Raw genomic sequence first — 14,125 nt, forward strand, 5'->3', positions numbered from 1 at the left:
CAGTCATTCAGTCGTGTCCGACTCTTTGTGACCCCATGGACCAGAGCAGGCCAGGCACGCCTATCCTTCACTGCCTCCCGCAGTTTGGCCAAACTCATGCTAGTCGCTTCGAGACCACTGTCCAACCATCTCATCCTCTGTCGTCCCCTTCTCCAGCACCATAATTCAAAAGCATCAATTCTTTGGCAATCAGTCTTCTTTATGGTCCAGCTCTCACTTCCATACATTACTACTGGGAAAACCATAGCTTTAACTATACGGATGCACATACACATGCACAGAGAGTTTTAATTCTGTCATTATCATTATCATTACTTCTAGACCTATATATTGCATTGTATTAGTTTCAAACACCTTTTTTGTTTCTTTCATTTCTTTCACTTGTCCACTGAAAATTTTCAACAAAACATACATAAAAAAACCACATAGAGAGTTTTAATTCTGTCAGTGTTTAATTGATTGGTGGGTTATCTGTTTTTACTTGTTCTTATTTTTTTATCTATAAGCCCCCTTGATTCCCTGTCAGGGAGGGTGGGGAATGGAGTATAAATAAAAATATAATTATTATAATTGTGGCAGTTGTGTTACTGCTGTGAGACCTCCCATAATGTTTACCTGCGGAGTTCAAACTGGACTTGCTCCCTATAATCAAAATGGTGGTGATATTCAGCAGTTAAAACAGTGGATTGTTAATAAACCTATTTGCCTTTTAAAAAGTATATCCAATTGCTGCCTTGGGGTCAGTTTATCAATCCAACAGGCTGTATTGGTGAAAGTTTCTCCTGTGCTTCATAACTTACGGGTTGTACAATAGGCCTTTTTGTCTCAATGTTCTCAGGAAAAGAAAAATACCTTGGCACATAGTCTTGTCTATAGTGTAAAAGTTTTAAACTTCTTAGAGTTGGATGTAGGTAGGGGGAAGGTGACCTTATGTTATATTCTTTCCAAAAATACATAAGCCACTTGATGATTTTTTTTTTTAAAAAAAAAACTCCTCAAAGTGGTTTACAACAAAAAAGAGATATTAAGAGCTGCTGCGCTATAGCTCCCTAAGTATATTGAACTGATAAGGCGCTGAAAAGTCTCTGTATAACTTTAGAGAACTGCTTTGTGATACAGGTGAAACGTGTAGTTGGATGTTTTCATGTGTCTTGATGTGTTTGCAGGTAAACTGTAGCCGAGGCCTTCAGTACTACTAGGTATTTTTTACTCTTGCCTTAATTGGTGAGTGAAATACTGCTGGAATGCATCAGAAACTCCTGAAGAGTGCTCATTACATTGAGCTTGGAAGTTACCAGTACTGGCCGGTTTTGGTCCCTCGGGGAATTCGCTTATACACCTACGAGCAGATTCCAGTGTTCCTTAAGGACAATCCGTACATCACAGATGGCTACAGAGCGTACCTACCTTCCAGGCTATGTTTGAAAAGGTATGGAATTGATCCAAATGGTTCAACTTTGAAGTACAACATCAGGCCTGAGTAGTTGATGGATTTAATACTTTTACTTGAAAGCCATTTGTTTCACTAAATGTCTTGCTTTTTCTGTAATCAAAAGAAGCTAGCAAAGTAAGGCCATAGATTTCATTAAATATGCTTCTGTGTGAGAGTTTTTACAGCCTTTTGTCTCTGCTGACCCAACTGCTGATCCTCTTTCAAAGGGTAGAGCCAGCTGTCCTGCTACTTTTGCCAGTGCAATTAATTAAGTTGGTTAGAATGTGGTGCTGATAACTCCAAGGTTGCAGGTTCAATCCCCATAAAGGCACCTGCATATTCCTGCATCACAGGGTTGGACTAGATGACTCTCAAGGTCCCTTCCAACTCTGCAGTTCTATGAATGCAAAGGAAATGGTGTCAATGAGCCACACAAGAAAGCAGGATGAATACTGACTAGCTTGCATAAGAGCAATAGAGAATACAGCAACCATTTAATCTGGAACATATGATCAGGGTGTCAGTTACAAAAATTGTTCCTTTGACTTGCTCATAGTCATTACTGTTTTCTTTTCCATTTCTCAGCCTATTCATTTTATCCAATGAAACAGTTAACATCTGGAGTCACTTACTGGGCTTCTTCCTCTTCTTCATTTTGGGCATATATGACATGACTTCTGTGTTGCCTTCAGCGAGTGCCTCTAGAGAAGATTTTGTTATTTGTTCTATTTGTCTGTTCTGCTTTCAAGTAAGTCCCTTGGTAAATTGCAGTCAAACATTTTTGTGCTTGTGTCAGGGACAACAGACAGGAAAAAGCATTCTGTCAAAAGCTGAAGTTTGTGGAGTCTTTCTGCTTACTCTAGCCTACTTACAGCGACTTGACACTGGTGGTCTGCATTCTAGGGCTGGTGGAGAACCTGTAGTCAGGCCACCTTAGCCTTACATTGTATTTATTTATTTAAGTAAGCATTTTGCTTCCTGTACTCATTAAAAAGCAGTTGCTCAAAACAACCCATGAATAAGCAAGTTTCACTCCACTGCAGATTGGAAAGGGCGACTGTTACTACATTATGGAACATCTTGCCCCATACAATATGGATTTTTTTTCCAGGCTGATGGCTTTTTGTGATGCAACAATGTTTTTTTAAACTTAGCTGCTGAACCTGTCTTCATTTCACACTGTAGTTGGGTGTTTTAAGCTGTCCTGATTGAGGCAAATGCATTGAGAGAGTGGATATACATTTCCTAACAAAATGAAAAAGTTCCCATGCCTTTGTGCAGTATTTAGTGGGGCCAAGCATCTTTACTGGTTGAAACTAGAGCCAAAACAAGCTCCGCATGCTCACCTGGGAGTAAAGCCTGTGGGCCTTGTATCAGAGTAAGCATGCATAGGATTGTACTGAAGCAGGACGTGCAGTGAGGCTGAAGGTTTGATCTCTGCCACTTCTGATTGAGGTATCTTGAAGAGCAGACTTCTTAAGATATTAGGGGTGTCACTTGACTAAAGAAATCATTTTGATCATGTTGTGAAATAGCAATGCAGCATATCTGTGTTTGGGTAAAAACAATAGTTCCAAAGGAAGAAGTATTAAAATATGAGTCTTTAAAAATCTGCTGCCTGATTAATCAGGGCTACCTTTTTAGTCAATTAAAAGTTTTTAGAATGGGTTTGTTTAGCTTAATTAATAGGTTAAATTAATTTCTGCTTCATAGATCACAGTGAGATGCTGACATGGTACCTTGATCCTCAGTAACAGAGATCAGACCAGAATTCTTTTCTAGCAGCAGATCAATCTTCCTCTTGCAGATGCAAAATCCTTAAATTTAATCCAGTTGTTATTGCTTGATGCTGAAGATATTAGACTTTGAGGAAATTAATGCAATCTGTTTGAATGTTTTTATAGGTCTGTATGCTTTGCTCAGTAGGGTATCACCTCTTCTGTTGTCATCGCTCAGAGAAGACCGGTCGACGGTGGATGGCACTGGATTATGCAGGAATTTCCATTGGTATCCTGGGCTGTTATGTATCTGGAGTCTTTTACGCATTTTATTGCAATAATGTAAGTTTAACAGTCAGGTTGACTGGTGTAGCTTTCCCATGGATAAAAATCAAATAAAAAGTAGATATCCTTTCCTTTGAAAAATTCAGCAGTTTTAGTCTTGCTTTAAAATAAGCATATATATATATTGATATTGATATTGATATATTGCATGTGCTATTTTTTTTTTAAACAGACTTTGAGGTCAGGTTAGTGTTCTAGCTTGAAATGCAGAATTTTGTCCTGAACAAGTGTACCATATTTCATAGTCCAAGAGAGACAGTACGTTGCATGCAAGGAAACAAACCAGGCTGCTCACTTTTCTCAGCCGATTTAACAAGAGGCAGCTGAAGAATTGTCCATGCATCTCCTAAACTGGATCTTCCACAATACTGTGTGGTATGAAATGTTTTAAGATCATTTTGTTCTGTAATGGCAGCTCAACTATATTTCCGACTTTTTTTTCCAAGGAAAAAGAAAATATTAAAGGCAATATTTCCTGATAGGAGGAAGTGGAGTGTTTTTATATATTAAATGACACTTCTCCAGAGTAAATGTCGGTTCTTTAAGAATCCTGTAGTAGATAATTTGATTGCCTTGGTTAATCATGCAGTTCATTGCTTAAAATTGTAAGTGCGTCTAATAGTTGGTTGCAATTGCTAGCATTGGCATAAAATCAATGTGGAAGGTATTTTAACTACCAGTATAAACTCTGGAATGTGTGGCGTTTTCTCAAGGAAAAAGTGACTAAGTGACCAACAGGTGCTCAGTATGAAAAGCTGTCAGTATTTCTATATGTTTTAAACTGTGTTAATATTCATAATATAGTCGTACCTCAGAAGTCGAACGCCTTGCTAGTCGAACATTTTGGCTCCCAAATGCCGCAAACCTAGAAGTGAGTGTTCCGGTTTGCAAACGTTCTTTGGAACCCAAACGTCCGATGCGGGTTCCGTGGCTTCCGATTGGCTGCAGGAGCTTCCGTTTGACTTCCGAGGTACAACTGTAAATTGAAATCTGCCTTAGACCGATTTATAGATTTGGAAGGGACCCCTGAGGGTCATCTAGTCCAACCCCCCCCCCCCCCCCCCCCCGCGCGTAATGCAGGAATCTAAGTTGTGACTCCAGTCTGTATAATGAGGAATGAAGAAGCTGGCCTGTAACACTACTACACATTTTGTGGGAGAGCCCTGTTCGACAGGGACTTCAAAAGACGTGGCTTCAAATGAAACATGTTGAAATAAATAATCGAATCTGGATTTTTTAAAATAAAATAATTCTGCTGCTTAGATGTAAAACACACTTTTATTGTCTGTGCCAAGAGAGAATACAGTGCTACCTTTGTGCCTTTTGTAGCTGCTGCAATCTGGAAAAGGCTGCTTTAAAAGCACATTCCAGAATTTGGGGAAAACCCGTTTCATTTTGCTCTATTTTGATGCAGATATTTTATTCTTATCACTTAGTGGCTGCCTACTTTTTTTCCCCTTTTTCCAGTATTGGCGTCAAGTATACTTGATCACTGTCCTTGCTATGATCTTGGCAGTATTCTTTGCCCAGATCCACCCCAGTTACCTCACTCAGCAGTGGCACAGGCTACGCTCAGTCATCTTTTGCTCTGTGTCAGGTTACGGAATCATTCCTACCATCCACTGGGTTTGGCTCAACGGAGGTGTTGGTGCGTCTATTGTGCAGGTAAGCTAAGGAGTCATCAGGCTTGCATCCCAAAAATGTGTTTTGCTCCAAAGTACCATATTTTCCCATGTATAAGACGAGGCTTTTTGCTTTTAAATTTTAGTAAAAAAAGTGGGAGGGGGTCCTTACACGGAACATGGGCATACAGGGGAGGGATTTTTTCATATTTAAACAAATGTCCGGGATTTTGGCTTGGGCGGGCTGAGACGGTCCCTCCTGCCACTGTCCCCTCATTCTCTTTCCCCCTGCTGGCTGAGTGCTGGTGACTGGCTCGCCTCCTGCAGCCCCTGCCAGCTCGACCACCAGAGCAAGAGCAGCAGCTGCCGATAGCTGCCTCGGCTACCTCTCCTTGCACTTCTTTCCTTTCTTTCTCTCGCCCTCAAAACCCTGCCCCTAGCCTGCTCCTGCCTTCCTTGGCTCAGTTTGCTCAACGGCATGCCCAAGCTGCCTTCCCTGTGCTCTGCCTCAGTGTTCTGCTTGGGGAGCCTCTTGCCAATTGCTTACACCCAGCAACAGCCGCCGCTGAGGGGGAGCAGCTTCCACACCACTGGGTGCTGGAAACTTTGAGGGTGATCTTGCCCAACGAAAGCTCAACAACTTTCTGCCCCCATCACTTCTGCTTTAGGGTTATGTTTCCTTAAACTTTGGATTCAAAAAAATAGGGGTCGTCTTATACATGGGGGTGTCTCATACATGGAAACATACAGTAAGTTCCGTTGACTTTATTACAACTTCCTGATCAGTTGGTTTAGGAATGACCCCTTTTACTTTATCCTTTTTTTAAAAAGGAACATTTTCTATAAACAAACATGATGGCAAAGAACAGTAGAAATGGAAACTTAGATTGCATTGTTATGAACTGGTTTGTTTTTCAGTTGTGTCCATCGCTAGCCCTGATTCAAGATAGTTAGCTTGATAGCTACAAATACATAATGAAGGGTGTGGAAAGAAGAGCTTTGTTGTGGGATTTGTGAGAGAGTTCTTCCGTAAAAGAAAAGTGTATCCATTTTGGCTTCTTTTTTTAGAAACATATTTGACTCTGGAGAAAAGCTATGGGGAGAAGGTGACTCAGGAATGCTCATGGTGCATAAATTCTGTTTGTACCTTTTACTTAGAAACAAGAAAATCAAGTTAGTTGATCTGGGTTGCATCCTGATTTTAGGGAGCAACTTAACATTTTAAATCTGTTGAAAAGGATTGCCGCCTTGCCTCTCAGGTATTAGATAGATAGAAAGATGGATGGGGATCTTGCTAACCTCTTTCTTCTGCTTTTGTCTTTCAGGAATTTGCTCCCCGTGTGATTGTGATGTACTTGATCGCTGCCATAGCATTTCTCTTTTATATTTCTAAAGTCCCAGAAAGATATTTCCCAGGTAGGGCTGAATTTTTTGGTAGCTGAATTCTCCAGGGCACAGGCCATTCACTGTTAATTAAATGTTGTGGGAGCACTTGTTCTCCTCTGCATCTCTTCCCCATGGCTGCTGGTCCCAGCTGTATGGTATAATAAAGGAGCATGCCATGTGCCTCCATGCACAAGTTTTTAAATATCTACCTAAGAATTCAGTTCCCAGAACACACCCAAAGGTACATCTTGCCCAGTGTTCTTGTTTCTAACAGTAAAACACTAAGTGGCTTGGTAGATACCTTGAAAGGAATGCCACCCCTGTTGGAAAGGGAATTGTCTGAGAAGGTCACATATTATTTTGTTTCCCGGCAATACATTATGATGCTAGGAATCTTTCACACATTCTGACTGGGAAGGAGACTTATCTCAGCCAGACCACTTTGTGTCACACTGGAATAAATGTACCCTGGTGCATCAAAGCACTGTCCAAGACATACTCCTCCAGAGCTTCTGCTACTGAATATTTTAGCTAAATTAATGTGTGTGTTTTTATTTTCCAACAGGGCAGTTAAACTACCTCGGCTCGAGCCACCAAGTATGGCACATCCTTGCAGTAGTGATGCTGTACTGGTGGCATCAGTCTACCGTCTACATCATGCAGTATAGACACAGCAAACCTTGCCCTGACCATAGTGCACATTAGCATGCAAAGGTATGGCAGTTTCCTGTGCAGGAGGAGATAAAGATGGACTGGGTTGTGATGGGGAAGGAGTTTCGCCTTTTTGTTGCCACAGTTAAAAAGACAATGGTTGCCCAGAAATCATAAAGGGTCTCCAGCTGGCTATTCAGGAAGGGGGGTCCTTTTGGGGGTAAACTGGCCTGCAGTAACAAATGCCCAGGAGCTCTTAGGTCACCAGCTGGAAAGGAGACAGAGTGCTGCATGCTTCCCTTTTCACTTCTGCTTCTGCTGCTCCGTTCATAGAAAGCTGCTTTATACAGAGTCAGACCATTGGGCTGCCTAAGCTTGGTATTGTCTGCCCTAACTGGCAGGAGATGCCAGGGATTGAAGCTGGGATGGATATATATATATATATATATTTGCATGTAAAGCATATGCTCCACTATTGAGCCTTTCAGTTCCTCTTTAGAGACCTTATCCCTGCAGTATTAATTATGTGTTCCCCTAGCTTCCTTGTATTTGGGCTCAACAACCTCTCTTACCTGAAGCCCTGAATCCACTTCTTTGAATTCGGACTCCACTATATATATAGGCTCACAGGTGGGCCTAAAGTCAGATGGCCCCTGTTGAGGAAAGTGATGGGGAACCAAATATTTTGTATTTTCTCCCCTTAGGTTGCTATTTAATAGCTCTACTTTAAGGGGCAGAAATTCCAGGGAAGGGATGGTGCTGGAATGTGGCCTATCACTGTGAAGTAACGGAGCATTTTGAAGTATACAACAGGCACATTCCAGTCCCCAAAACTTTCTTGAAAAATACCGGTATATCTTTTCCTATTGGTGTCCAGGACCATGTTGATGCCTAACTTTTTCAAATTGCAGTAGTTTTACTGCTCAGCGTAACAGGCAAGGAAAATGCTGGTTTTCTGTATGATTTATGATGCCCCTTTGTGAAGGATTAAACCCTGCCACTTCTGATTTCACCGCATGCTGGGAAGAAAGGACTTTCCAAAATTTGATTGCACATATTGAAGACTCTGCATTCTACAAAACTTGTTCCACTTTTTTTCTGAAATAGCAGCTGCTGGTGGTGGCATCAACTTTCTTTTACTGCTTCCCAAGGGATCTCTCGTTTGTTTTGTTTACATTCTATGTTCACGGTAAAAAGTCCCACCAATGCTGTTTACATAAATATATAAAACTAAACATGCTACCAAAATGTCACTACTTAAAGCAGCAGTTGGAAAGTCCAACTGAGCAATCCATGAAATGCAAGCCATTTTAAAATTGTTTTCAACCAGCCCATCTTCTAAAAGGCCCACTTAAAAGCCAGAACTGATTAGCACAACTATATTATATACCCCTTGGGAATGATGTTCCACAAATGGGGAACCATCGCTGAGAAAACCCTATGCCAAGTACCCATTTATGGTACATTGTAGACCCCCCCCCCCATCCTCCTTATCCTATTTTGTACATCTTCCCAGACCAAATATGAAGAAACCCAGTGACTGACAGGCCCATTTACTTTTGTGTTGTCGTCCCTCCCCAAAACCTTGCAGAGGCTGACCATCCCCACTACCTCACTGGCTGCGGGAGGCTGATCATGAGATTACTTGCAGTCTTTTGAAATTGATTATTTATTTATTTATTTTATTCACGTCTTATCATTGTACACCAAATTCAGAGGCAGCAACCAAAGCTGCTGTTCTCTTTCCCTTCACATGTTAAGAGGCAATAGGTTTAGCAGTCATGCCAAAGACCATGGAAGAGGTCATAGCTTGGTGAACACTTGTTGGCCACAGTAGAACAAATCAAATTTGTTCAAACTACTGATAAACAAATTGCAGAAATTGCCAGGAAACTTATTTCTTCTGAAAGGGTGAGGAAACATCCCCCAATATGCATGTGGGGTTCCCGTGACAAATTCTCATTCCAGGATGTAACATTATAAGTTGAAAATATGTCTGTATGTGCAACATGTTCTGTGTCCTTGCACTGATGTCTGTGTTATAGTTTAAACATGGATTTTTACTTGATTTCCCTCTCCCTTTCTATAGAACAGTATCTGCTGTTGTTTTCCTCAGTGGTGTCACAGACTAATCTTTGGGAAAAAGAAGTTGGATGCCCCAGTAATTGTAAATTTTGGGGTGCTCTTCAAAATGCTGTTTAGCAGTGAGTCAGAAATTTGGGGTCCCTTGATTAAACATGTCTCAATGCCCCAGGTTTTTGGTCAAGTACTGACATGAAGCGCAAATCAACATTCTAGCAGTGATTGAACTAAGGAGAATTGCTCTGAGTGATGTTTTAAGAGAATAGCACTTATCTGTTGACAAACACAGAGCAGCTGCTCCTTGCCTAGCCATTGGCAGATGTTGGGGTGTAGCCACTTTGTTTCGAAGTTCCAGCTGACACATCTCAGCTTGAATTGTAGACTTTGCTAGGGTGTAACAGAAGTAAACCTACCCTTATGCATGGCAAATATGGAAAAAAAATAACAACAGCTAGGGAACAGTCCTGTGGGTTTTCTTCTTTAGAAAACCACTACGGCCGGAGACAAGGTGGGATGTAAAATTATTAAGTAATTTGCTTGTGTAGTTAAGGAACTCTAAAAGTGTATACTTTATGGCTTTAGTTAGAAAGCTTTAGAGAACTGGTCCCCCAAAACTCACGTGCTTTTAAAGAAAATGCTAAGTTTTTGTTTACAGCTTCTTGCATTATAGAGAAGCAACTCCTTTTTGAGAATTCACTTCTCTACTGGCCCTCACCACCATCCTTGTTTTAATTTTGCATTTAATGCATTGTTTTTCTAAAAACTAAGTCTAGGATATAAATGTTTAGTATTGCAATTGGAAGAGTCGAGTTCAATTGAACTCGTTTGTATAGCTGTATAGAAAAACCTTTTGTAAATGTCAAACCTGTGCATGCGTCGTGTTTCTAATATTTATTTTTAAGGAGTTGTGATATAAATGAGCTTTCTGACGAGAGCTCAAGACAATAGAAAATGGAATGCAGAATGGTAAAACTACTATAGATTTCCTGCCTTCTAAGCTTAATAATTGTGATTATCAGCCAGCAAACATGTACCATTATCTGCTGTTGGAACCTCATTTTTAAGTTACACCACAAGCCTTGCTTAAGTACAGTGACACATCCTGCTGTGCCTTTAAAAATGTTTTAATTCCTTTATCCATGTCCAACTAGATGTACAAAGGAAAGCTGCTGCAATCTATTCAAGTTGTACCAATATGTATTATGTAAATAGCTCCTCTGTGAATAAAATTGTTTGTTGGCAAATGTACTTGCTCTTCTGTGTGAGAGAGACAAGCAATGTGTTGGGTTCTATAGAGGCCTGAGCTGCACAGGTGGGACAGCTTCTCCTTTCAATGTAGCTGAAGATTACCTTGCGGAATGGCTGCTAATCAAGACTGGATTGGGAGAAAGCTGTTTTATGCAGAACCATTGTTCATATTCTCAGTATGTTTATATTTCTATACAGTGGTACCTCGCAAGACGAATGCCTCGCACAACGAAAAACTCACTAGACGAAAAGGTTTTGCGATTTTTTAGGTTACTCGCAAGACGAATTTTTCTATGGTCGTGCTTCGCAAGACGAAAATTTCAATGCATTCCTATGGGAATTAAATTTCAATGCATTCCTATGGGAAACCGTGCTTCGCAAGACGAAATTTTCGCAATACGAAACGACCCGCGGAACGAATTAATTTCGTCTTGCGAGGCACCACTGTACCTTCTATATGGTGTCTAGTCCTGCTTTCTTGATGCTTCAACAGGGGCCAATGGAAGAAAACAGGGTTCTGCACGCCAGGTATTGTCAACCTTTGTCAGACTCAGGACCCACTTTAAACAAAACCATTTATTTGGGAACCCATTTCTTAATCTTTACTCATATATTTTGCATTGTGGTAGTGCTCCTGTTGCAACCCACCTTGTCTCAGGCCATGACTCTGCAGTACATCTATCTGGCATTGCTCCCTCTAAGAAACTCTTAAGCTGTAGTTCTGAAAAGCACTAAAGGTATTGACAGCCTCAAAGCTGTCACAAATCACCAAATCTCGCAAAGTTCTGTCAGATGGTACGACAAAACTTGACATGATATAAAGCCAAACAGATGTTGGTTAGGATATGGTAGCCCAAGTCCTTGGAACAAGTATCAAAATGCAAGAGAAACAAAGTAGCAAAGTCTCTCTCCCCGCCCCCTGGCATATTTGGTAACTCCAATTTTGCTGTGGGCACTAGCTGGTTGGCTTCTTCACGTTAACAGCAAGATTCTGAAATTAGGGCAACTTCATCATAGGTTTGATGATTGTCATTAAATGAGTTCACAAAGCCAGCTAATTACTGGCATTGACTGCAGCAAAAGAAACAACAGGAGGCATAAGTAATGCAATAAGTTTTTTTTTTCATATGAGGCAACATACACAGGAAACTCAATTAGCATTTTGCATGGCAAGATCTAGAACACCCCGGCTCTGTTGTAAAAATTACACAGGTTTACAGAATCATGGCATCTGGTATATTTGTTTAGTAACAACTGACAGTTGTTCTCAGCTACATTAACTTCACACAAAAGTTCTGTTTTAGTGGTACACACACCAAAAAAAATAGCTTTAGAAATTTTGAGTCTTGACAAGAAATGGAAGTGTCATTTGAAAAGTGCACTTAAAGCTGTTTGCCAGCAATTAAAATATAGCATTGTTTTATTCTTGAGTGATGTTCTTAGTCACAAACAAAACTTGGCTATAGACACTATTACTTTTATTTCTTCTTTTCAATGAAGTGCTTTAGAAAAATAACTGGGCAGCCAGTCCTTTGCATTTCCTTGTTACTCTTAGCAGCTTTTGGCTATACTTATTTTTCCAACGCCATGACAATGATTGTGACTGCAATGTTGTTTTAGATCACAAACTCCAAGAGATGTGATGTGTGCATGTATGTTTTATATATGATTCTCTATATAAAAATACACCCTATCATATAAAAAAAAAATCTTCAGATAGACTCTAGTTGCAATTCTCACAGTAGTAGCTACAGCCATTCAATCTCACAGTAGTTATTTCTGGGTGAAAAGGGCATACTTTTAGGCAGCCCACCTCCCAAAGCTTGGGCATTGCTCCTCTTAGTTCAAGAGATGCAGGATCAAGCTGTAAGATATAGGCCTCCTTTTCTACAGATTAATTATGGAAGTAGTAAGCACCCACCCCCACTGATACTTGGATGGGGGTATGGATTCAGTTTCTTTCACCAGGATCAACAATTGTACCTTCAAAGAACTGAATCACACAAATTTGGGTAATGGTATAGTAACCATGAGCTGATTCTACCAATGATGGCTGACATTGAACCAGATCCTGTTGCTTTTAAACCTTTAGGAGCATGTCTGCTATATTAATCTGTACAATAAAAGCACCTTAGGGTGGCCATCATGTCAGAAGTAACACGCAACACTGCTTCAAGATGAACTAATTCTGCAGCTGATTTTAGAAGATGTACCTAGCTGTCTGCTATATGCTAATTGGAAAGGTCAAACCATTGGAGTAGTGAAAAATCCTCCATCTGGCGGCCACTGATATGAACTAATACTTCACAATCTTCCTATGGTTCCAGGAAAGACCATGGTAGGCTGGATTTCAAATATATGTACACATACACAATGCAAGCAAAAATATTTCTCCCAAACCAGCAATCACTTCTTTCTATGAAGTCCAGAACTGAAGGAAATTATTAAACCTGCTTTTCTGCAGCTCTTGGAAACAAGCAAACAAAGAAACATAGGGAGAAATCAATTCTGTGGGGTCTGCCAGTTTACCCCGGCCACCACAAAGGAAAATCAACAAACGTTCTTATTTACAAAAACTTATGAAAATAAAGTCATATGCAATCAGTAATATGTGAAGCAAGGCCCTATGAGAAAGCAAAGAATATTGGCAACAATCTCAATGGCCACACATTTATTTTGGCCTTAAAAGGTTATGCTACAGGCGTTTTGCCTATGGCCCAGTCCTGCAGAGTTGCATCCATTATTAACTCTACACTGCCAAGCTAACAGCATGAATCAAGCAATGCAGGTGTCTTCCAAGAGACTGCTGAAAAGTGTGTCTCAGGACATGAGGTGATGACCGAGAAAATGTGTATATTTTCTATACCAACAAACTCAGGAGAAATAGTAAGGAAATTGTTAGAACAATGCAATTGTGTTGCTTCAACTCTCCCCACTGCCTTTGAATTATTGCAGGTTAAGAATTACTTTCATCTTGGGTCAAAGGCATTCCATATCTCCATAACAAAATGTTCAGAATGGAATTATCTGCCAATAACTAGGCATGTAGTACAGACATATGGAAAACCCTTCTGACAAATGCAGGCAATGGTTTTAGGTTACTACAAATAATTAAATGACCAGGTTGTTCTAAATCTAGTGTTCGTATTTCACAGCGCATGGAGTCTTGTGGAAAGGAAGGATTTTTCAGACAGCTTGGCATATAAAAGCTGGCTACCAACCGGATGCCAGGTTAAGATCAGACACTAGATACTGTTCCTGAGCCAGATTTTTTTTTTTTTGTTAAAATCAACAGTACTTTTAATGGGACTGTTAACTTGACTACCAGAGCTGCTGTGCCTATTTTGTGCCACCTGAAAGCACTTAAGACTTTACAAGCACACAAGTAGAAGTTATTACACTAGGATCAGCTAGTTGTGGACAGCTCTGGATTAACTCTGCAACTCCAACCTGCTTCAAACATTGTACGTTTCATTCACAGAAAACCTTTCCATAGAGGAAACAATCACAAGGGATGTATACATGTTTGCTCCCTGCATCCATTTGTGTGTTCATTTGCTGAGAACACACAGCTGATCTCTTTATGGGTAGGAAATCTTGTCACAGTCGAAGCAGCACTTCAATAAAGAGCTGTCTGGTTG

General features: G+C 40.4%; 1 protein-coding gene across 1 annotated transcript; it reads left to right on the forward strand.

The window, feature by feature from the left end:
* The first annotated feature begins 1,166 nt into the window (after positions 1-1,166).
* PAQR3 (progestin and adipoQ receptor family member 3) lies at positions 1,167-7,553 on the forward strand. The gene is made up of 6 exons (XM_033160837.1): positions 1,167-1,429; positions 2,018-2,180; positions 3,337-3,492; positions 4,963-5,160; positions 6,443-6,533; positions 7,069-7,553. Exons 1-6 carry the CDS (start codon positions 1,245-1,247, stop codon positions 7,206-7,208), a joined length of 933 nt encoding a protein of 310 aa, XP_033016728.1. The 5' UTR covers positions 1,167-1,244; the 3' UTR covers positions 7,209-7,553.
* The last annotated feature ends 6,572 nt before the right edge of the window (positions 7,554-14,125 follow it).

This window comes from Lacerta agilis, chromosome 9 (assembly GCF_009819535.1).
Source record: "Lacerta agilis isolate rLacAgi1 chromosome 9, rLacAgi1.pri, whole genome shotgun sequence".
NCBI classification, from domain to species: Eukaryota; Metazoa; Chordata; class Lepidosauria; order Squamata; family Lacertidae; genus Lacerta; species Lacerta agilis.